This window comes from Apteryx rowi, unplaced genomic scaffold, assembly GCF_003343035.1.
Source record: "Apteryx rowi isolate R43461 unplaced genomic scaffold, aptRow1 scaffold_2, whole genome shotgun sequence".
Taxonomy (NCBI): Eukaryota; Metazoa; Chordata; class Aves; order Apterygiformes; family Apterygidae; genus Apteryx; species Apteryx rowi.
The window spans coordinates 2,614,747-2,638,935 of record NW_020448307.1 but is presented as its reverse complement, the minus strand read 5'-3'; the positions used below and the strand labels follow the sequence as shown (position 1 = coordinate 2,638,935).

Here is a 24,189-nt window from a genome sequence, read left to right as displayed (position 1 = left end):
ACTTTGTGGAGGGAGGGAGGGAGGGAGGGAGGCGGCACCTGCTGCCACTGCCGTCCCGCATCCCCGGCCCTCGGCCGGGCGCTGCCGCAGGCAAGGGAAGCTCAGGTGCGCGGGGCCAAAAAATAAGCAGCGATGCCGTCAATGTTAATGGCAAATATCAGGGAAACAACCCCATTTCCTTCTTCTGCTCAACTTCCAACCCGCTCCGTGCCACCAAGCCGCCCGGCCGCCCGCGCCGGCTCTACGGAGCATCCGTCACTGCCGGGCAGAAACAACAGCCGTGACTTCAGCATCACCATCTTTAACCCCTTACCTGTATTTTATTAAAGAAGAGTTTGTCCCACAAACTGTCGTTTCTAATGATCCCGTTTCGAACCTCGGCCTTCTTCCGTCTTGCAGCGAATTCCAGCATCCAGCGCTTCAGCGAGGTGTCCGCCTGGCTGAAGATCTAGGGGACGCCGGACGCCGGCACCGGACACGGGAGAGAGCAAATAGCAGCGAGCGCTSGCACCGCGGCGGCTGCCCGCCCCTGCCCACGCCGCCCAACACAGAGTCACGCCAGCAGCAGCGTTAAACAGGACCACGCTACGGCTTTCTTAGCACTAGTTCTGATTCGTTTCACTCCGTTCGCGACTGTACTTAGTGTCGCTTTTGGGGGAAAAAAAAAAAAAAAAAAAAAAAAAAAGAAAGGAGAGAGAGGCCCAGGCTTTAACTAGACTCGTTGCCAAATATCCAAGTCACTCGGCCAGCGGACACGGCGCCAAGGGCTGCAGGCACCCGGCTTTCACCAGGCACCGGCGCCAGCTGGATCTCCGCGAACGCGAACCCCCGAGGCACCAGGAGCCCTGACCCCAACAGGCCCAAACTTGGGGAAAAGTTCCAGATTTTGACCTGCCGCTGCGACCAGAAGGAGAGAGCCAAGCTCCAAGGCCGGTCTCGGTGCATCCAGGTTCGGCTGACGCTCTTTTGAGGTGGAAATCCCTCATCTCTGGCAATGTCACTAGTGACCTCAGTGGGAACAGGACAAGAGTCTCTTGCAGGGGGGGTTTCAACAGCCAGGTCTGCAGTCCAGGCTAATCACCATAATACAGATCTGCAGACCGGAGCAGCTCTGCCGATAACGTTTGCAATAAGGCAGAAACATTGGGAAACCCCCCGACCGCGGGAACGCTGTCGGAGAAGCGCTAGCGAGGGATAAACTTCGTTATTGCAAAAAAGCACGACGTCAAACTCACCTTATCGTACATCCTGTTCAAGAGCCTGGGCACGACGGGGAAGATGGTGGGGCGCAGCGCCTTCATGTCGTCCGACAGCAGGCGAATGTCTCCTTGAAAGAATCCGACTCGCCCCCCGTGGCAGTACACTACGGACTGGGATGGGAGAAAAACGCAACGCCTGCAGCGCCTTTGCTTGTCGTTCCCCCGGCAGAGCCTCCCCCCCCGCCAGCCCCCCCGCGGAAACGCCTGTCCTGACCCCCGGCTACCCGCTGGGGCAGAAAYGGGCCCCTCAAAACAGATATAAAGGCAACGGGGACTTTTGCGCCGGATAGAAACGTGCGGCAAGTTCAGGGGAACCTATCGGCACCGGGAATTTAGCATCCACCAAATGTGCCGCCGTTCCTGGAAGAGCAAGGAACTGAAGGCGTCGGGACGGGGGGATTTTCCTTGCATCCCTGCGTACGGGGGCACGGCTAAGATCGGATTCTGGAGCTGAACTTCGCCTCTGAAGCCCGGAGCCACCAGAGCAGCTCACAGCGCGAGGACCGCTGTCGGCAAAGACACGCACGTTAAGACATGTTGTACGACACACCGAGCAGCAGCCGGTTTTTAGAGGTTAATACTTTAGTTTTGCTTAAACGGGACAATATGGACTACGTTAGCGATACAGCGCCTGGTTGGTTCTGCACCCCAGAAACAGGGGCCCGCTTTTAGATCTAGAAGTCGCGTAGTCGGAAAGACAAAAAGGCCCCTTTTCAACCGAATCCGAAGAGCCGYGGGTGCAGGAGACGGTGCAGCCCGCAGGCCGCGACGAGCCGGCCGGCAGCCGAAGCTGCAGCGCTGGCGGCAAGCGACGCCGCGGAGCGCTGGTGACTAATTTGTCAAAATGGGGGTTTTCCCGCTTTTGCGCGCGCCGCAGTGCTTTAGGAGAGCGGTGTCCCGAGCCCGCTTTCTCCGGGAGCGCCAGGCTCCTCCGCGCTGCCGAGCCYGAGCACGGCTCCCACGTTTCCGAGCTTTGCAAGGTGTCAGCGGAGGACATCAGCTCCTTTTGGCACAGTTTTCTCCCCAAATAGCTAGGACAATTAAAAATACCTTAAGAAACACCTAGCTCCTTTTGTGTTACCCCTAAAAATCTACATTAACCTGAATGCTCCCACTGCTTTATCACCGCCTGGAAAATGCTTCTCCATGGATTGAAACCACAGGAATTTCGCATGTGCTGTGGGTTTAACCAATGTCACTCTGCCAAATCTGTATCCTACGCTGCACGTACACATGAATGAAAACCGGAAAAGATGATAATCACGTTATGGTCATCGGGGATTATAAATAACTACTAGAAATTTTCCATGCTAAAGAATGCACCTGCATAATTTTATCTGCCAGTTCCCGGGACTAGCAACATTGGCTAAAGCGAGGGAAGCTGACGCAGTGTTTGCTGTTCAAAGTAATTTTGAAAATGACTTTTTAGCCCTTTGGACAAATCTTTATGTTATTTTCAGCAGAGAGGATAAACCTGAATACGCTTCATTACTGGGGGCTTTGGAGGCCTGTCCCTTCCAGTACGGCAACACCCTGCGAAATAAGGTTATTCCAGAGGTCTCCGCAACTTTTTTTCCCATCAGATGGCTTTTTAATAATTACATTCTTGACTGCTGGCGAAGCGCTTTGCCTGAGCAGCGGTGGGATCCTGACCAACTTGTCTGTTAAAGTTAGACTTGCAAGTGAAAATCTGCCTGGCTGCAGCTCTCCAAATCTGTCACGGACTTTCACTTCCAATTTGCAAGCGTTTCACGCGGCGGAATGAATTGCTCCTGGCACGGGCGTTACTAAGTGGGAGGCTCAAGCTCAGATGCTCGTCTGACTCAGAAAGGACGCGTTCAGCCCCAGACTGTCCTGCCTGAGAAAGCGGAGGGCTGTGACTGAACCCGCAGCCGGTCTCCGCACGCCCACTCAGCTCTCAGCCCACAGCTTTCCAGGCGCGGAGAACTCATGCGATCATCTAATCGGACTTGCATAACGCACCGCTTCCGCACAAATTATCACCTGCCTTATCCAAAAGAGATGGAAAAAGGCAGTTCTGCGGGCCGGCATGAGTTACGGATGCTCCCTGCCACTGCATCCAAGGGACGGTGGCTTCCCGGTAGTGCCCGTCACGCGCTGCCCTGCGGGGGGGACCACGGGGGCCACGCCACGAGTTCAGCTTCCCGCTGCTCGGCTGCGGCAAGTCTTTGCAGAGCTGCTTATTTACGCAATAAAGGGATTTTAGCTGCTACAGAAAAGGGCGCAAAATTGCTTTTTTACTCCCATGAGCGCTGATCCTGTAGTGATTGAAAAGCTGCCCCCAAATCACGCGATTGCTGCTCGCTCCTGCCGGTCCGTTTTCTCATCTCAGCGCCACCGGCGCAAGCCCGAGAGCTCGAGACGCTCGAGCATCCTGGAACCGCTCCGGATTTGCAGCCGTGTCGCTGAGACGAGAGTCCGGCCCCGGCATCACGCCCGCGGCACTGCTGCAGTACAAGCTTTTTTTAGTTCTACACGATATTGCCGGTTATTTAGCATTTTACTTATTTTTCGGGGTGGAAAGAGGCGACTTCCACCGACCCTCGGACCTTACCTGCACCATTCGCTCAAACATGTGTGCTAAAGGCAAATAGGATATGTGCACATCCGCACAAGTAGGAGCCCACTGACTCTGGAAGAAAGCACAAGGAGCCCCGCGAGGCCTCGTCAGTCGGGACCGGCGTCTTACCTGTATCACTCTCTCAAACATGTGAGCCAGAGGCAGGAAGGAGATGAGCACATCGTCCTGTCTCGGAAAGATCACTTTCTGCAGGTGAAGGGCATGGGAGACAGAAAGGAAAGAAACACTGACAGGAAGACAACAAGAAGAGCCGTAAAACACCAAGAGGAGAAGCGGCACCAGGAGGAGCGAAAGGGCAGAGGTTGCCAGCAGAGGAAGGGAGCAGCGGCGCGGGCAGGCGTTAAGGCACGGCGGCGATGGAGCTGCGTTAGCAGAGAGCGGGAGGATGAACACAGAGGCCGTCCGCGCAGAAAACTACCCCAGCGACCCCAACGTCCTGGCCCTGGGGGGTTTCCAGCATCTCCTTCCCTGYTATTCTATGCGACGATCTGAATTAAGGTTATTAGGGCCTGCAGGTGCATTTACACATTGCTTCAAACTGGCCTCACTATCTGCAAGCGCAGTAGTGTAAAGCCGTCACCACCAGCAGCTATGCTTCTCTCTTGCACCCTTTTAAGTGCCCTCGCAATAAAAYGATTTGGTTTTAATTGAACCAAAATGATGGCATTTAGCAGTATTTCACAKTTGGCAAATACGGTCTGGTTGTCCTGTTAAACACACGAAAAATAAAAACGGCTTCTTGGCATTTGAAAATAGCATTAAAATAAAGCTCTAAATTCATTAAAAAAAAAAAGTTCCACTTATRAAACCACTGAACTATGCAGAACTGGCACAAAAGTATGCAGAGAGCAAATCCGCAGTATTTTTCTGCTTTGGGTATTTTTTTATTTTGTTCACTGATATTCCTTCCAAGGCTTTTGCACTCGGCTCAGTTTTATTCCTGAGGTTAGATGCTGCTTCAGCGGGGCGGGCTGGCGGTGGACATCGTACACCGCCACCAACACCGCGCTGGTGACTGAGGCCGTTCAACCTACAACCACTTACACCAGACTTAAGGCTCAATCTGGTGTCTTCTACCGGCGTCACAGYCCTGCAAACACCTACACGCGCCAGCCCAGGGGGGTTTCTCCTATCACATGTCCAAGTTTGTTTAAAAAGGAGGCCTGGAAGTCTTGGAAAAATCAAGGATTAAGACTGCCATGTTTTCAGCATCKATCATAAGAGGAAAACAGGTGTGTTGTAACTAACTGTGCATCCCACATGGACATCGCTGCTTCATATAACGGCCTGTTTGCTACGTATAGATCCTTTATGTTTGTTAGGCACCAGCTGCACATCATCCTTCACATGCTGCACTACAGCAGTTCTGCCTCCTGGGCTGCTTCCGAACAGCAGCTTACACATCGCGCGAAACACATGATACAGCTACTTGGCCAGTGCTGTGTTTTTTAAAATACATATAACTCAAACTGCGACATACTTTAGTATCAATAAAATTAACCATTCTTGTAAATACCTATGTGTTCTCATATATATTTTATATATATATACACACATATATATACTTCAGATGCATAAAGCTTCCAAGTCAACGGAGACGCCGTGCGGGCACCCCTAGAAGCGGGTACCGCGCTCTTTTTGCAGCACCAGCCTCAGCTGCGCCAGGCTTGTTTGCTCTTTCAGCACTTGGAGACAAGTTAGCTGATTCACAGGAGCCGGCGGCGCTGCGCGGAAGCGCTCGCAGCATCTTACCGACGGAGACGCGCGCGGYGGCGAGGGGTCTAGCGCCGCTCCACGCCGGAAGCTCAGACCCGCTCCCGTTTCCAGAGCTGCACCCAGCAGGCGAGGTCGCCCCCGCCGCCGCGCAGCGCYTGCTAATTTGGGGTATTCACCTCGGTCACTTTGAGGAAGCCCGAGAAATCCGCCACCACGTTGCCGTGGGTCAGCATGGCGCCCTTGGGGTTGCCTGCAAGGAAACAGAGAGAGCCGCTGCAAAAGCTGAGCCGGCAGCTGAACTTCCAAAAGCTTAAAAAAATAAAAAAATAAAAAAGGAAATGTAAAAAATATTTTCAAGTTCTCCGAGTTTTAAAACTTATGCAATTTTCACAATCATTTCTGTGCAGCAACATCTAGTAAAGCCATTTCTTACAACACTCAAAATTCAACGAAACGATACCGCGAGCGCAGCATAACCTGAATATCGTGCTGACGACACCGGCAGCAGCCCTACAGAAGCCCATGAGAGCGCGCGGCGAGCAGCTCCTGGGAGCCGGCTGTACGTTCCCAGCCGCGTGAGGCAGCATTTATTTCACGCAGCTTTTGACTAAGAATGACCCCAAATACCAACAAACCCAACTTCAAAGGTTGCTTTAGCTCTTAATTAGCCGGCGTGCTGGACAACCCAAAGCAGGTAGAAAACAGGTAATACGTGGTATAAACCAGGCTACAGGAGGGCCCTTTGGGACTGTAAGTAGGAAAAGTCACCGATACCATCAACAGCGAGAGCAAAGGGATCCTTGCGGTCACGCCGGCCCCGCGGGGAGCCACCAAAGCGAAGGACCGCGTCCCACCGGCTCCCGCCGCTTGCTCCTGTATCGTCCACCACCCGGACCGGCTAGTTCCCAACCATTTGCCTTTTCACCGCCTTTTCTATTCCAAGAAGGTGCAGCTCAGTTTGAATAAAGATCCCAGAACCAGCGTACATCTCTCTCGCCAGCGTATTTTTAAAACGGCTCGTCTTAATTAGGTCGCACCGCTGTAACGGAGCCCCCGGGCGGCGCCGGCCCGAGAAGCGTGGCTGGGAGGCAGAGGAGCGGCACCCCGCCGCATCGTTAACCTTAACGGTGTAGCGACAGCCCCGCGAAACCGCAAGGCGGCCAGAACGTGGTTGCGGCTTCCTCGGCTCGGGAAGGGGCGACGGCATTTAACGAATTGGCGTCAGCACGCAAAAAACGCGCTCAGTTCACTCAAAGCCAGGCGGCTGCGCGCCCGCCAGCCCCTCCGGCTTSGCAGACGCAGCCTCTGCCCCCTCCCGCAAACCATTAAATAAAGGCCAGAACAAAAATATTAACTGTTGCACACATTTATTGCGCTAAAACCGGACATTTTGAACACAGAATGGATTTTACTGTAAAAGCCGCATTCGGTGCTCCAAGCGCCGCTGAACGATTCACTCGCAAACACTTACAAATGAGCACAGCGCCCGGAGAGCTATTTTGGACTAACTCTTACTTGCCCTCTTCCCAAAGTCACAGGCGAAGCCAGGGCTGACGCCCGCCRCGGCCGCGCTGCTCCCGCCCTGACGCGCCRGCCGGAGCGGCTTGCCGAGACCGGCTCAGGGAGAYGCCGCTTGATTTCGGGCCCTCGTTTCCACCGCTGGGTGCGCACGCGGAGCCAGCCTGCAAGGAGATCCCAGGAGCCCACGCCAGCTGTAAATCCCTGCTAACGGCCCAGAAAYGGTTCCCGGGATTTCAGCTGTGCCTAGTCTTTGCTCAGCCCTGCAACGCTGCGGGCAGCCCGGCTTCGCCCGGTTGCACAAGTTTCTCTTCGTCACCATCCCGCTTGGCCCGGCCTCGCTCAGTCCTCGCTGGAAAACCCCGCGAAACGGTGTGCTTGTTTCCTAACGGGCGTCCCAAATCGCACCCTCCAGCGACATCACGGCAAATCCGGCTTCCTGGGCCTCGGCAGACACCTGCAGGCTTTCCGGAGGCATGAAGAAGACTTCTCAGACCGGCTGAGAGCTCAGACTCGTTTATTTACTCCACCTCTGCCTTTTTTCTTTTTTTTTTTTTTAAGGCAAATTGAGACGATCCAGCACGTCTGCTCAAATGTGCATCGCCCGCCGGCAGGCACAGCCCTCTCCTCCCTCCGTTCCTCGCCTGCAGCCAGGGTGAGCAGCCCCGGCAGCCTGTGATGTTGGAGGTTTCGAAGCAGAGCTCCGGTTCTCAGAGCCAGGACAACCCTCCTTCAGGAGAAATCCAGAAATCCAGAACATTTTCATGCTGGGAAGGGGAACTGGAGCTTTTGGGGCTGGGCTGGGCAATTCCAKTAAGTCTTAACCTTTAGCTCTTCAAGCTCTTTGGAGAGGCAACCTAACCGAATCGGTGCTCCTCGCTACTAGCCCTTTCCCAGAATTTCCACTTCTAGAAAGAAAGAAGGCAATTTTTTAGAGGGAGGCAATTTTCGCCCCGTTAGTTGTAGGCGAGTCCTTGAGGAAAAGCAGGCTTGTTTCCCTGGAGCAGCCAGCGTGCACAGGCGTAGGCTGCTGTTTTGGGGCCACCTGCACGCTCCTGGCTCGTTTATGAGTTCTGACGATGCTCAAAGTACCGGTGAGAGCTGGGCAGCGAGCACAGCGATCTCAACCTCTCCCTTTGCTCTGCGAAGGCACCTGGACGTCTGATCCTATCAATCACAGAGAAAAACACATTAAAACGCACTTCTGAGTTTACTGCTAACCAGCTAAAGTTGTGTCCCGCTCCACACTTTCAGGTTACTCGCTCTACCGTGAACACAAAGCGATACTTGGAACGCTTTAGATTTGAGAAAGCCCTTGAGGACATCTCCACCCAGCCCGAGCAGCCACAGCACGCTGCCGGGCGCCCTGGGAAACGCAAAACCCTGCCAAGTAGAGCAAAAACGATGCCCGAAGGGGCAAAACCCAAAGCCTTTCCGTACRTTTGGAGCTGCAAGGGTTCGGACGCGGAGCGGGTACAGCAGGTGCTCACCTGTCGTGCAGTACAGGTCTTCTCCAGGAGGTGGGAGATGAAGATCAACCCTCCGCCTCCAGCCAGCCGTGCCGATCGGAAGGGGCAATCCCCTTCCTGGGCAGCCCGGGGGGCAAACGGCACCTCCTGTCCGGCTACGGAGGCCGGGCCCAGGCGTGCCGGGGCAGCCGGAGCAGCGGGCAGCGCCAGGAGGAGCTGGGCGAGCTGCAAGAGCAGCTCCGGAGGGCCCGGCAGCACGGTCCTCCTCTGCAGCCAAGTAAAAAGCGGTTTCCGAAGCAATCCCGTCCTGTGCGTTTGTGCTCTCTGCCCATCCGCTACCTGCTTTCACCATTTCTGGTAGATCTTAGGGGCGGTCGCGCTCCTGAGAGTGTGCGATGCCTGCAAGCAGGGGGAGCCCCGGGCACTACGGACACGGTGGAGCTGGGGACTTTGGGGTGGTTAGGAAATGGAGAACGCAATGCCGTGCACCAGCACTTTCTTTCTTTCTTTTTTTTTTTCTTTTTTTTCTCTTTCTCTCTCTCTTTTTTTTTTTTTTTTTTAAGATCTGCAGGAGATAAAAAACGATCAATCAAGTGTTCCGTATCTATGCTGCAAGATGGGAAAGAGAGAGTCCAGAGAAACACGGGCCGATTTCCAGACAACTGCAAAATCATACTGCCAAAACGCATGCCAGAGAATTCTAGTTAAAAATAAAAAATACCACTGTTTTTAATTTGCATATCTACAGAAACATATGAACATATGTATACACACTATACACACTTAAATATTAAAAAATGCATACAAATATCATTGCTGTGTCAGTGTAACAGTCTATTTGTGCATATTGAGGTGGTGCTAATAATTAATTTGATAATCTGTTCTAACACTTCATGATTAAAATGCTTATTCTTTTACCTGTAGTGCCACTAGTAAAACAGACGATTGATAGATCTTCTGGTCGAGGAGGCTAGAAATGCACAAGGAAGATGGGAAAATTGCATCAATCCAATGCGATACAGTCAATGGCAGAATGTTGTCATTGTATTAACTTAAAAATCAAACAATTATATTTCAAATCTGCCATAAAATATATACCCCAGATATAAAAGACCATCGTAAAACTCTTTTTATCAGGTTTCTTCAATTGATACAGACTCCCTTTCCCCCTTACGCATTAAGGGCATGCTTTAGGGTCACAAGACTGACGAAATACTTGTGTCTCAGATATGGCAAAAAAACCCCAAACTATTGTATTCAATAGTAACGTATTCAACACTATTGATTACCAACGTGACCCTTGTAGCATCGGAAGATCATTCACACAGGCTGCAGTAACAAACTGTGTTTGCTAAACGCAGACATTTGATAACAGCAATAAAYGATATTTAGGCTACTGGTTGTTCGGAAATTCTTTTTCTTAAATGTGCCGTTTGCTACTCGCGGCATGCGCTGGGGCTCACAAGGCACATAACACCGGTTTCTTTTACGGAGAGAAGCTGCGACCGCGGCCGACGGCGGAGGACGCTCCCGAGGGTCCGGCCCCGCCGGCGCCCCGGCTCGGGCAGCGCGGGACGACGCGCTGCAGCCCGCCGSTCGCGCTCGCCTCACCGAAACGCGGGCAAAGCGATCGCCCGCCGGCGCGACGGCACTCACCACGGGGACGTGGCGGCTCTCGCGGCCCCGCTCCTGAAAGAGAGCGGAGAAACAGGCGTTACTCCCCCTTTTGATCGCTAACGATCTGCAAACCGCCGGGGGCGATTCGAGCGAGAAGAGGGAAATCATCGGCAGTGAAACACCGGCGCTCCCGAGCAAGGAGAAGAAAAACTGCTGCACCGCGCCGCCAACGGGTGCACGAGCTTCCCCGCCGCCCGTTTTGGACCCCGAGCGCGCCCCGGTGCCGGGAGGTTCCGACGGCCTCTCRGGAGGAACCGCGACGGAAACGAGGGCAGGAGAAACTCGCCTCCACGTGGTGCATGGCCTGGACGCGCACCCCGCAGCGCGCCCCCCTCTCCTGCAGCTCCCTCTCGAACGGGTCCATGAGGATAATGGAGCGGAGCCCCGGCGTCTCCCTCCTCTCCACGTGGTCCAGGAGCACCCGGGCCTTGTCCGGTTTGTCGCAGATGACTGTGGAGATGTCCGCTGGAAGGAAGAGTCCAAACACGTTGCTTTTAGTAAACTGAATTGCTGAACGCAACACCGGCTGCTGGTTCACAGCTATCGCATCRGTTTTAACACTCGTTTCAGACTTAGAGCAGCGATGCTGGGGCGCAATAAACRTTTCTCTTAGAAAAACCCCCGCAACTTCAGCTAACATAAACCAGCTCTGAAGCTGCAGCTGATGCCTGCAAATACCCTAGGACTCAGCTCAACACCAGGACTGCAGACCAGGTGGGCAAGCCTTARCAAGTCTAGGAGACAAGGTACCAAAGGAGGAGCAGGGCGGCGCTGGCGTGACGCTCGCAGCGGTGACGGGCCGTCGGCACCAGCGGGAGCCGCGGGAACCCAACCGCTGCGCACAGGCTCCCCAGAAACCAGCAAAAACGCCAAAATTGCCCTCCCTGGCCCCAACACCAGCAGGGCCTGGCCCTCGGAGCGAGACGAAAAAACCCAGTTGAAAACAGCAGTGTCCTGAAGGGGGGAAATAGCCCAGAAAAGGAAGGACGTTTTAGAAAAGGGGGACGAGCACCACGGCTCTGCCTTCGCCTGTCGCCTCTTAGGTGTAAAGTGACAATATAGAGCGACTAAAGCGACCCAATTTGTCGTGCCACAGGCACTCAAAGTGCAAGAACGGAGGGTGTAGGAAAGACAAAATAACCCTGAGGATAACTGCTAAAAAAGAGGGTCCTGCAGCTGGACACAAAATCACTACGCAATCAGCTAGCGACTCCCGGCCAAGACGAGCAAAACCACGTCCGGCGGAGAGCCGAAGAYGGTGAATCATCCCCAGGAACAAAACATTACGTTCGTGCTCTTTTTACCTGTGTTGACGATGTAACGGATGGCTCCAGGGCCCAAGGTGTTGTACAGGGGAACCACCACCATGGAGTAGGTGTAGCAAGCCAGCTCGGAAATGATCCACTGCAGGAAGGCATCGGAAACCAAAAGTAAGACGGGGGCAGTGGCGACGGATTGAACACATTTGAGAACAAGCTTAAAATACAGAGCRAGCTCACGAGTCAGGAACGCTGCTAGCAGAGCGTGCAGTTAAACCCCAAATCTCACCTCGGGGCGGTTTTGGGCAAAGACCCCGATAAACTGCTCTGTGGATGGCTTACATCCCTGCTGGAGCAAGCCCGAACCCAAAGCTTCTGCTCTTTCAGAGACCTGGAAGTTGAAGAGGAAATAAAAGCATAAAAAAGAGCAGTACGAGCAATAGCAATCTAAGCAAAGTCTTATCGACCCTGGGAAGCTCTCGGGTTATTGCCCCGGCCATCCCAAAGCCCCATTTCTATATCATCGCCAGGCATTAGGGACCCCGCRACGCTCCTGAGGTCCCCCCGCGCCCTGAGCAGCTGAGCTCTGCTCTCCCGGACGGCTCCAGCGCTCCTGCATCCCGCGCTCCCGGTCAACGGAGAGTTCCTGCCCATGTGCRGAGTATCCGGGATTTCAGGCCACGCCGGCTCCAGCCTGGAGGCGACCGCACCTCAGGGGCGAGTGATGCCGAAGAGCGATATCCGCTGTTCCCAAAGCGGCCGCGCTCYTCTCCGGAGTAACGCGGCCGGGGTCGGAGCTCCGCTTGGCAATGCCCCGCAGCTTTCGCCCGTGTCCAGGACACCCACAAGCAGGACCGTGGCCTTAGGGGCAACTCGCACTGCGCGGGTGCCAGCCGCCGGGGCATTCCCAGCGGGAGAACCGCGAGCGCTTGGGTGGCACATCACCAGCCTCCCGGGGCTTACTGCAAAAATTCACCTTAAAAAAAGTTCACTCCACTCCTCGGCACGGGAAGGACGAGGCTACCGGGGGAAGCCCGCAGGAGGAACCCGTGCCAAGCTCACCTCTTTGTAGGACAACCACTGGTAGGGCTGCTTGGGTTTCCTGAATCCCAGACAGGGGCCGTTTTCTAAAAGACATAAGATAAGACAGAGATTACCAAGTTACGGGGGTTGGGGCCGAGCACTAGTGCACCGCACCGCGCCGCGCCGCCAAGACGCGGCAGAATAAATCCACCSTTATCGAGGTCAGCTCTCGCTTCGGAGGCAAAGCGCCTGTCGAGCAAAGGCGAGACGGCCTGGCGCAACGGGAGACCGGCTCCCGCAGATTTCCAGCACGGCTGCTTCAAGCCCCCTCTCTCAGCTGCGGAGAGTACAGGAACAGTTTGCACAGAAACAGCCTTATTAAAACATATTTCCCCTACAACAGTGCGAACACTGCTGTCTGGTGGACGCTTTCATCCCAATACGAGCTCCTGCTGCTGTAGCTGCCTCTGATTTAAACGCTTCAAAGTGAAAACTACCATTAATATCAACGGCCACTCCAAAGGGGGGGTACGACAMTACGTGGCACTACATGCCAGGAGGAATATTTGAGAAGTTCGTTTAATTTGCTCTCTGCACAGAATCCATTCCTCTGTGCATCTACACAGTTATTCATAAACCTCCGTCACTGCAGCGGCACGGTGCAGAACACTGCAGGGCCACCGAGGCTTTTGGTGGCTCTGCAAATAATAATCCGACGATGAAACTGGTGTGTTCAAGAAGTCGGGACATCCAAATAATGGGCAGGTGCTTCAGGATCCCATAGCAAGCTTATCCAAAACGCTGTCCCAGCGCCTAGGCACAGAGGCTGTAAGGCTTCYAGGACACAACCAAGCCTTTTCTGAGAGCGCACTGGATCTTCTCACGAACAAGGTGAGCGTCACAAGTAGCAGACGCACGAATAGGTATGGATATAACAGGGAAGAGGCATCACGGCTTTTGGAGTGGGACGTTACATCTCACGAGCGTGTTTGGACTCTCCGAAGGTATCATCAGTCGCGTTGGCAAGTACGGCTGGATACGGTGTGCTTCACTTCCCAAAGAGCTTCTGCCAGAGCCCCTTACCCAGAAGGTGGATTAATAACTGATGGCAAGACAGGGCGCAAAGGCAGGAATGAAGATCGGGTTTTGCAGTGCTCGGATCGGTCTCGCTGAACACAGCCGTAAGTGGTCTGGCAATGAATAATGCATGACGAGGTTTGCTGACGTTACAAAATTCAGGAGAACGATAACTAAAGCTGTCTGCCAATGGCAGCAAAAAGATCTCATGATACCAAGAGACCGCATAGTAAAATTTAATGCCGTTAAATGCAAAATAATGCACACTGGGAGCAATAACCCTAATTATAAACCCATAATGATTACTTATAAATCAATTATTTAGTTATCAGTAAGAAAGACCTTGGAACTATTTTGGATAATTCTGAAAATGTCAGTTAATACTGAGAGAGAACAAATCAGGAAAACTTCATAACGCCTCCGAATAAATCCACGGCACCTCCGTCCTGGTTCATCAGTGCCGACCTTGCAGCTTCACCTCCACAGGATAAAACAGTGCTACAAAGGGTACAGAGACGTACGGCAAGGACGAGTGGAAGAGGAGCGAGACCACTCCGTACCTGAGGATATTTAACGGAGTGTAAGAGTCAGTTTGTGAAACTGCAAACTGGAAGAAGACACCGATGGCTAGAAGACACCGATGGCTAGATGGCATGGAGGTGAATGACAGATGCATGCGGTAGGACCGGGACCCCCTCGACTTTCAGACTTTGCAGGGATCTCTGCGTCCTGCGTGTCCACACTGAACACTCACCAGATATATTAAATCCTCTTCTGAAGACCTCGTACATGGTTCTCGCATCGTCGTAGTAGTGAGTGAGCAGCTGGGTGCTGTCGCCTATCACGGACCTCCGCGCACCGTCCAAGCCCTGCAGGGACCAGAACAGCACAGAGTCATCGGGACTTCTGCAAGCAGGAAAGAAAAGCATCCCAACGGCTCGAAAGCTGCCTTTAGGAGCCGAGCCGCAGCTGCGGTTACCTGGAACAAGCTCGGGCTGTTGATGTCATGGACCTGAAGCTCATTAGACTGCCTCATCGTTTGGTCGTAAACATATTTTGCAACTAGCACTGATATCGTGCACAACAAAAGCTTACGCTCCACAAGTAAAACAAAGAAAAATAGCATTTGGTTTTCCACCTGCTTTTACCCAAGCTGGACTTTTAAGTCCCGTCATGGGTCTTTCACCTCCCTCCACCCCCAAAGATGCCGCCTGCTCCCCGGCAATCTCTATGCACTTACCACAACTCTGATGTTTTTAGACAAGTGCACTTTTTTCTGAGCAAACTAAAAATAAGTACACTTTCTACTCTAAAGTATCATCCAAATACATCTTATATTAATGGAAGAATTTCAGGACAATTGAAGGTAATTACATTTTAAAAATGGAAAAATACAGAAAATAAACAAGCCATTGCAAGTCRTATTGAACCTACCACACCCAGCAAAGAGAAAAAACACCAGCTTATTTACCCTCCCCCCCCAGCTGGACTGATTCCCAAATCGAGAGAAACCCCATTTCCAGCCTGAGGAAAGCAAAGCACGCTTGGCGGCCGCGAGCGCCGTTCTTGTCTCTCCTCGCACCAAGATGCTGCCTGGGAAGCCTACGGCAACGCTAGAGGCATCATATTCCTGCACTATCGTTCGGAGGTGACTGAAGATGGAGATGAACTTGTGAAATGAACCCGAGGAGTCCAAATAACACCGGGAAACTGCTTTCCCACAGAGCAGAAGAGGACTTGACCCTGCTTGTTGCCAGAGGAGACAATTTACAGTTCCCAAAGAGACGTGAAGAGGAGTAAAAAAAAATTTGCAAATAACAGAAAAAGGCTTTTGCTAGGCTCAAACTATTGCTGGGGGGGGCTTGGTGACGCAGAGGTTGCAGTGGGGATGTTAAGGTGGTCTGAAGGAAGAAGGAGAGGGAAGGGGCTCAGTGGGGGACAGGCGAAGCGCCACGTGCTGATGGTTCCTGCTTAGCAGGTCATCAAGATCCCAGCACCTCCGGGCACCTTCTCAAGCCACATCCCGGCTAAAACAAAGGATAGTCCAAACAAAGGACAGATTAAAATAGAGGACAGACTCCAGACTGAAGCCATTAAGAGATAACGGCAGGAAGATAAAAACCAGGATAATAGATAAGGCCATAGATAAGGGCAGATAAGGAGAAGAAAGACAGTGAGTAGCTGCTAGTAACTCAGAGGTGGGCCAGGATGGAGAAACAAAGATCAGGAGATGTTGCCAGCTCCTCTCAGGAACCAGGACCTGGCTGCAGCTGAAGGGCAGCGGCAGGAGAGGGGATGAGGAAGGGATGGATAGGTGCACATCCCCACAAGCAATCCCGGAGGCACCACTCAGACGCAGGTGTCTCGGAGTTAACGATGGGGAAGAAAATGTCAGTGTGGGTGATGGGTATCAGTTGTGCTTAAAAATAAAGTCACTTTCCCCTTCCAAGTCTCACGTTGAGCATTGCTCCGCTGGGCTGTAGCCATGGGTAATAGCAGCCCCGGTAAAAATGCTGCCGTGCTGCTCTTCCCATTTCAGCTATGAAAAAAGGGAGAGGAGAAGCCACCACCACGCTGGAGGTTCCTCATCAGGACTGACACAACTGCGCCTCTGGAAATGCAACTTTGCACCCGCTAAGACGACAGCACATTGCACCGTGGGCCAAGTGCTCATGGAGACAGGGTCACCAAGTGCAGCGGGGTTTAGGAGGCCCCGGGTGCAGGCAACGCTCACCCACTCGTGGACAACAGGTTCACAGCGGGTCTGGTACACCCCTGCCCAAGGCACAGAGCACGAGTGGAGCAAGAAGGAGTGCAACGATGACTTTGCTGTGATGAGGACCTGCTGCACATTTCTCCTGGCCAAGAGAAATTAGAATAAATAAATAAATAAATAAATAAAATAAAACAAAAAAAGCGGATGACGGAGTGAAACGATCCCCGGCAGAGCAGACTACCTAAGCGATGCCAGGCTGAGATTGGGAAGCCCTTGATAACAAATCAAATCGCCTTCGGCGTCCTCTGCRGCCGGCGGCGCTGCCCTTACCTCCRCTTCTGCCGACTGCCTGGAGAGGTCGCAGGGCGGCTTCACCGCCTTGGGCCGGCTGGCGAGCCAGTAGGCCAGCACGGCCGCGAAGGCGCCCAGGCCCACCAGCGCCGTGGCCGGCAGGCTGCGCAGGAGCTGGCCCAGGTCGTCGAGCTCGGGGAGCCGCAGGCCCCGCAGCACCTCCGGCGCTTGCATCTTCTCCGCGACGGAAAGGGCGAACTCTGCAAGAGCCAAAGGGACACGGTCAGCCGGGGCCCGGGCACGGAGCGAGGCGAGGCGGGAGACGCTGGAAAGGCTTTGCCGCGCCGACTCGCCGAGAAGGGGACCAGCGAGCGCGGAGCGGCGGTCAGCTCGCGGTCAGCTCGCCCCTGCAGGACGACTGGACGCGGACGGACAGCGGGCAGCTCGGCGACAGGGTGGCAGCCCTGCTCTGCAGCGGGCAGGTGCCGGATGTGCTCCAGGACCTGGCTAAGGGTACGGCTACCACTGTCCTTAAGGTGTAAGCTGAAGTTTTTCCACCCTGCCCAGGTAGGAGCTGCAAGCCTGGCGTGCCTCAGCCCCGTGCGTGGTGCCGGGCAGAGCGAGCGCCCGCAGGCAGCACGCCGTGTAGACAGGACCTGCAACACGTGCCCGCAGGCAGCACGCCATGCAGACAGGACCTGCAACGTGCCATGTAGACCTGCCCTGCAACACACGCCCGCAGGCAACACGCCGCGTAGCCGGATGTGCAACATGCGCCTGCGTGCAACACGCCACATAGACCTGCCCTGCAACACACACCCACACGCAACATGCTGTGCACAGGACCTGCAACATGCACCCACATGCAACATGCCACACAGACCTGCCCTGCAACACGCACCTGTGTGCAACACACCACGCAGACAGGACCTGCAACATGCACCCATGTGCACCACACCACGCAGACCTGCCCTACAACATGCACCCACGTGCAACACGCCACGCAGACAGGACCTGCAATATGCGCCCACGTGCAACACACCACGCAGACCTGCCCTGCAACACGCGCCCATGTGCACCACACCACGCAGACCTGCCCTGCAACACGCACCCATGTGCAACACACCACGCAGACAGGACCTGCAATATGCGCCCGTGTGCAACACGCCGCACAGACCTGCCCTGCAACCCAACTTTTTGCATTCATTCTAGCTTTGCATTCTCGACATCGAGTTCCTCATGACTGATGTCACTGTGAATTAAAAGGTGACTCAAGTCCAAAAGCGCTCTGCTTCGTAACGTGCGCGTTTCCTGGAACACGAAGCGGGGCTGCCGCCCGGGGATAAGGGGCTGCGGGATATCAGGCCGGGCGCACGCCGGCGGGACCCACCCTGCGGCGCCGGGCTTTGCCGCCCCGGCTCACGTCCCTGCCCTCCCGCTGGGGCCCGCGGAGGGGCTTTGAGGCGCTCGCGGGCGCAGTGACGCCTCCGCGCCCGTGTCCAGCCCCGAGGGAAAGGTCCCAGGGCACGGGCGGACCGGAGGGGCGGAAGGAGCCCTCACCACCGGCAGCCTGGAAGGAGGCGGCCACCATCGCCTCGCAGAAGTCCCCGGGAGAGGGCTGTTATCGTGCATAAGCAACAAGCTTCTGGAAGGCAGAAGCTCAGTTTTCCCTTCCAAACGGGAGCTGCTGGCCACGGAGGTCAGCCCATCTCAGCAGCAAACTCRAGAGATCCCTGCGAGCGCAACGTCCGCGAGGATTTTAGACCCTTCGTGATTAAAAACATGTGCAAGTGCCTCTTGTTCGTGACTCACTCCAGGAGCGCTGCAAGGCATCTCCGAGGATGCCGCGGTAACGGAGACCGTGCAGTAATGGGAAATAATATCAGAAAATAACGCRGGAGTCCGCTCGGCTTTCTGCACCAACGCAGGCGCAGGAGCGCTGGGGTCCTGGGGGAGCGAAGCAGAAATGCTCGGCACGGCGAGGACAAGCGTCTCGCACGGCTGCTTGCGCTTTCCTACCTTCACTTAATAACCATAAATCCCGTGAAGACTAAACGTATGCATAAACTGAAAGCAAGTCCCCGTTCTCACCRGTAAACTCAGCAAGTCAAGGAAAGTTCTCAGCGCTTTCGATTCCTCTTATTCGACCCGAGACCTGTAACTTCAGTCACCGACCAAACCAAACCGAAGCCCCCGATGGGGCTTTCTGCCCCACAGAGCGCCCGTCGGGGGGGTTTTGCAAGCCTTGGCCTCGCCTCTGCACGGCGCGGGGCTTCGCCACCGGCCCGGGAGCGAGCCGGGCGCGCCGGCCAGACCCCAACCCCGCCGGACGCACACCGCAATTAAGGGCAGGATTCAAACCATCTCACAGCTGCGTCGCCGCCTGAGAGCTTTGGTTTACTGAGGCTAAGGGATAACAGCGTCCGCGGGCGGAAACGGCCGCTTGAAACGGGCAGTTTTTACCCCAGCCGCGTAACTGCGGACCGTTTGGTAGCGTAAATCAAAGTACGTGCAACGTCCGACGGGTTTCTGAACAAAAATCTGCAGACGTTAACAGTACAAAATGTTCCCCCGGCACAAATAGGAAAAACGAAACGTGCACATAACTCATCCATCCATCCCCGGGCACCCGCATCCCTGCGTCCCGGCCGGACGCGGCGCGGCCCCTCCGCACCCTGTGCTTCGGGGATGGGACGGGGGGCGAAGGGCTGAGGAGCCGCGTCCCCCCAGCAGGAAGCTTTCGGAGGCGGGCCGCAGCACACGCGCTAAAACACCAGGCCATTGCCGTTTTCCGTCCCTCGAGAACACTCCGCGCCAAGCGTCTCCTACCAAAGCCTCGCCACGCAAACCCAGCGATTTCGTATGGCGCTTTGGCACCGCCAACCGACCACGAATTCCCACGACCGCCGTAACCGCGGCCGGAGACGCCGCCGGCGAGTTTCTGCCGGGAACTTCTGCAAAGCTTGTTTGCACGCGCGCGGAAGATGAGGAGCTGAGCGCGGACCTTCAGGCCGTTCCCCAGCGCGTGTCCGGCTCACGCCGAGGCTGGGGCGAGAGGGCATCGTGCTCGGCTCCGACGGCAGCTCGCAGTTACAGGGATGCAAGAAGTTTTATGAGAACAAACGATCTCACGAGATATCCGCCACAAGATCGCAGCTCGAATCTTCGTTTCATTCCAGCCACAAACGCAATGCAGGGTTTGTCCAGAGCCTGAAAACTACCTCTCATTTGTTTTAATTAAAGAAGAGAGAAACRCAGGGGCGCTCGGGCGACACCGGCGCCTTTCTGTTTTCAGCCCGCTTGGAAGCGAAGCGGCTGCAGTCCCCGCCGCGACGCACCTCGCCTGCGGCGCTCACGGAACGGGCCGCGCCGTGGCTCCCCGTGGGCACGGAGCCCGTGTGGCAGCGTCAACCACAAAGAGGAAATGCGGGGTTACGCACACACCGACTGCGACACGGGGCTGCTGACGACCTCGCAAGAGGGTTAAATAACCTGCGAGTCTTTATCAATTGCTTGAGAAGGAGCAAAGGGGCTGAGAAACGTCCAGGGAAAGAGATGAGCACGAGGAGCACCCGGAACCACGGCAGATCCAGCGAAGAGCCCAGAAGCGAGAGGGCAGACGCGTTATTCGGCTCGCGCAGCTCTGAACGAACCCTATACGCTTCCTGTCCTACATATGCAGCCGTGGTACAAACACGCGTCGCTGGAACAGAAACCCCACATACATCGTCTGCCACGTGCTCCTCAGCAAGCGTCCCAGACGCCAGCCCCAGGTTGCCTTGGGCAGCCATCCCCAGCCTCGCGTCACCTAGACGTGCCTACGGGGACCCTTGTACTCAGCAAAGGTTCATCACACGTAACTGCCCGGGATTCAGCAATTCTTGGGATTATCGGCCAACCTCGGGCTAACGCTATTGAAAACTTTCCCGAACTTTAGGTGCTTTTGCTCCTATAAAGCGACAGGCCGCCGTTACAAGCCCTTCTCCCGCTTGGTGTCCCCCCCTTCAGGCGGATGGCGCCGGAGGTAATCCTTCACGGCCTCCGGGTAATCTAGCACTGCCTTGACTTCTGGGGCAGGATATTGTCATCAAAACCGTTTGCCATCAAAAAACGCCCCTTTGCCCTCGAAACAAACTCTTGCACGTGCTTAGCTTGACCCACTGTGAGCGAAGCAATGGACTCCAAGGGTCACGGCACGTAAAACGCAGCTACTGTATATCACTCAGATTACACTTAATTCTTTGCAGGGTCAAGGCATAAAAACATATTTACGTTAAAAGCCCAAGCAAAAGCAGCGGTCCTCATCGTCTGCGGTTCCACTGCAACTCAGGGGGCTGTAATTGAAAAGAAACCACCAGTCCAGCTAAGCGCGCAGCTGCCCGTTCGGATGATTACGCCGGGATTTAGCGAGCGCAGGCAGGCGCGAGAGGGGCCCAGCGCCGAGCAGGGACGCGGCGCGTCGGCACCGGCGCTGCACAGCGGCACACGGCCCTCGCGGCGGCTGCGGCGCCTCCCCGAGGAGCAAACCCCGGGGAAAAACCCGGTGTGCAGGAGATTAAATAGACGGTGGTTATAATTTTTATATTTTATTTTTACTAATGGAGAAAGAAAAAAAAAAAAGAAAAGAAAAGGCCTTCTCTGCTCCCAGAGGAATCCGAGCAGCGCAATCTGTTAAGCTGGCGCCGTGCCAGCACGACTCCTAAAGAACGGGGTTTCAGCGGTGCCTAAGCCTCTTTAGCCTGAACCGCTTCCGTGCCCGCGGAGCCGGCGGCGGCTCCAGCGCCCCGAGACGGGCAGCCGGGCTCAGGCGGCCACGGGGGCTGCTGCCGCCGCTCGGACGAGGCACAGAAAGCTCATGCCGGGCCGCCCGGCGACGCTCGCGCACCGCCTGCCGCTGAGCGGGGAAGGGGCAGGGACGCGGGCGCAGGACCGCTGCATCGCAGCGCGGGGCCGCCGTCTTCATCCGGCCGGAGCTGCAAGCGGCACGATCTGCCGGGAGAGGGGAGCGCAGAAAAGTGCTCTTAGAGAGAACAACAGCAATGCACTAACCAGGAACATATATATATATATATATATATATATATATATATGCATGCATATATATACACATATATGTGTGTGTATATATGTGTATACACACACACACATGCATATATATATTTAAAAACGTGTGCGCGCATGTGTGTATATATGCATATATATATATATGTATATATTTCTATAGAAAGATGCACTTCTCTCTGCTCAGGGTGACTGGGGATTAACTCCCCTGCTGTCCGCATTATTCCCGAGAGCCAAACTCTCCCTGCAAAATGCACGGAGGGGCCGCGGGGCTGCTGGTCACACAGCGCTTGGCCAGGACCCTGCGGCGGCACTGGCCTCCCCCTCGCAGCCGCGCTGAGGACGGAGCTCGCGAGCTGCAACATCTTTGCAAGTAAAAAACTCTTTAAAAGGAGGAAAAGCGCTAGCAACGCCCCCGGGAGCGCCCGGCGCTCACCTCCCACCTCGCCGGCTGCTCACGCCAAAGCCACTACTAAGAGGCTTCCTCCTGCCGCCCCCACCTCCTCCCGCGATCAGTAATAGCTCACGGATGTGAACTATTTTTAGGTGAAACCTAAAAATACCTTCCTCAGCACCGAGGAGATCAGCCGCTAGCAACGCTCCGAAGGATTGGCGACACACGGAGAACCGAGACGGGCTGCCCGGAGCGCCGCGGAGGCCGCCCGGATAGCGCAGCAGAGGGAAGCCCTCACAAGGATTTTACGATTCCTACCGGAAGGAAAAACCCAGCGGCTCACACCTCTGTTGACTCTGAAGTCTATCAATCACCTAGGATGCAGCGACCAAAAACCTCGTGTCATTACACTTGTTACCCAGTGCTATAACATGATAAACAGTCACAAGGTTTTATTGACCAGGGTGTTAAAAACCTTAGCCCGTGGCTTCGGCTGCCGAGTTTCAGTTCTGGAGGATGCTTTCAGAGCGCCTGCAAACCTCAGTTCTTTCCCCGAGCGACCCGTGATTATCTGTAAATCTCCTGCACAGGGAATTTTTTGGAGGGATGTCGGTGGGGTCTGATTGTCCCATATACTGTGTGGTTCCCGGATGTCTTGTGACAGGTGGCGAACAAACAGCTTGAATAGTTGCATCAAAACAGTTACCTGGGGCAGTGCACAAGGAGAAGCCCTGAACCTCTAGAGAAGGCAAAGGCACCTGCTCCCACGACAGCCACTTTTACGGAGTGAGAAAGACGAAGGCGGCTTTCTGCATGCAACCCCACGGTTCGTCGCCGGGCAGAGTTTGGACATTTGCTCTCAAAGACCGATCGGATCTGGAAAACTCGAGGAACGGCTTTAGGGGCCCCGCAGCAGCGTGCGCTTGCGCAGCCCCCTCGGGAACGGCAACGCACAGGCGTCCCGGCCCCGAGCCTCAGCGCCCAAACACGTCCCTGCCCGGGGACGCGCGCGGGGACCCGCTATGATAAATACAGCTGCATCCTTCACTTGAGCTTTCTGCAATTACGATCACGTTAATTACCAGGGAAGCGCCCTGCAAATTCCGGCAGTTTGCTCGAGGACCCCGTCTGTCCACGCGGTAGCAGCGCGGGGACCCCAAGGGCACAAGCACACCCAGAGGAGCAGGGTTTCATCCAGACCCTGCGCACACAGAACGGGACTGTCTGCACCAAGTCTAGGCTTTCTCCCAAAACAAGCTGGCAGCTGGAGAAGGCTTTGAAAGTTCCTCAGAGCTCGTCTGGCAATTCCTCAATAAAGCAAAGGGCAAGAGAGGACGGGTTAAGAAAGAGGCAAAAAGATCTGAAGTAGCAGCTCCTTCCTCCTCCTGCGGAGCGGCTGGAGATGTCCAAGCGGAGAATCCCACCAAAAGCAGCTTCGGCAGGAGAAGCACCGTGTCACAGCCCCGCTCGCCGTGCAGCCCTGCCCAACGCCCCGGCCAGCGGCGATGCCGCCCGCGGGAACGCACCCGGGGAGCAGGCACCGCTTTCGGGGTGGAAAGCGGCAGGATCAAGGCTTCGGGCACGCACAGGACCTTCGGAGCAGGCCCAGCAGCTCCCCGAGGGCCCTAAGCACCCGCACGCCACGCGGCGACAGGCTCTTAACACAAGCATCCGCGTGCTCGACGGCTGCGCGACACCTTGCAGACCGCAGCGCTCGGCTGTCACGGCCCCTCGGCACGGCGCTGACGTGACGAGCGTCACCAGGCCTGCGGTGAGCAGGCGGGGGGGCAAGCGGGAAAACCCCTTCCCAGCACCTCCGCCTGCCGAACCGCTGCCCGAGCAGCCGGCCCCAGCCATGACGTCCGCGGGCCTCACCGCAGCGTGTTGCCAGACCGCGGCGCGTGGCTGGACTTGCCACGGCGCGTGGCTGGGACTTCACCGTGGTGGGAACTTGCTGCCGGGACCTCGCCACAGCGCATGGCCAGACCCACCACAGCACATGACCAGAATCTCACCATGGTGGGACCTCGCTGCAGTGCATGGCCAGAGGCACCGCAGCACATCACCACATCCTCCCCATGGTGGGATCTCAGTAGTTGCACCTTGCTGCAATGCATGGCCAGACCC

The 24,189-nt window shown here is 55.4% G+C and overlaps 1 protein-coding gene across 5 annotated transcripts in view; it reads right to left on the bottom strand.

The window, feature by feature from the left end:
• The window catches only part of ACSL6 (acyl-CoA synthetase long chain family member 6), a 34,683-nt gene extending 12,353 nt beyond the window's left edge, over positions 1–22,330 (bottom strand). The window contains exons 1-13 of one of the 5 annotated variants that reach the window (XM_026063215.1): positions 22,232–22,330; positions 16,647–16,867; positions 14,355–14,469; positions 12,563–12,627; positions 11,790–11,891; positions 11,546–11,645; positions 10,528–10,706; positions 10,221–10,253; positions 9,483–9,534; positions 5,754–5,827; positions 3,835–4,047; positions 1,236–1,370; positions 314–448 (exon numbers count right to left, since the gene is read on the bottom strand). In XM_026063215.1, the coding sequence (XP_025919000.1) occupies positions 314–448; positions 1,236–1,370; positions 3,835–4,047; positions 5,754–5,827; positions 9,483–9,534; positions 10,221–10,253; positions 10,528–10,706; positions 11,546–11,645; positions 11,790–11,891; positions 12,563–12,627; positions 14,355–14,469; positions 16,647–16,841 (1,398 nt within the window). In that variant the 5' untranslated portion in view covers positions 16,842–16,867; positions 22,232–22,330. Of the gene's footprint in view, positions 1–313; positions 449–1,235; positions 1,371–3,834; positions 4,048–5,753; positions 5,828–9,482; positions 9,535–10,220; positions 10,254–10,527; positions 10,707–11,545; positions 11,646–11,789; positions 11,892–12,562; positions 12,628–14,354; positions 14,470–16,646; positions 16,868–17,760; positions 17,835–22,231 lie in introns of those variants that run through there. The other 4 variants (XM_026063217.1, XM_026063216.1, XM_026063214.1 and 1 more) reach the window with 4 other exon arrangements.
• Positions 22,331–24,189: the final 1,859 nt, after the last annotated feature.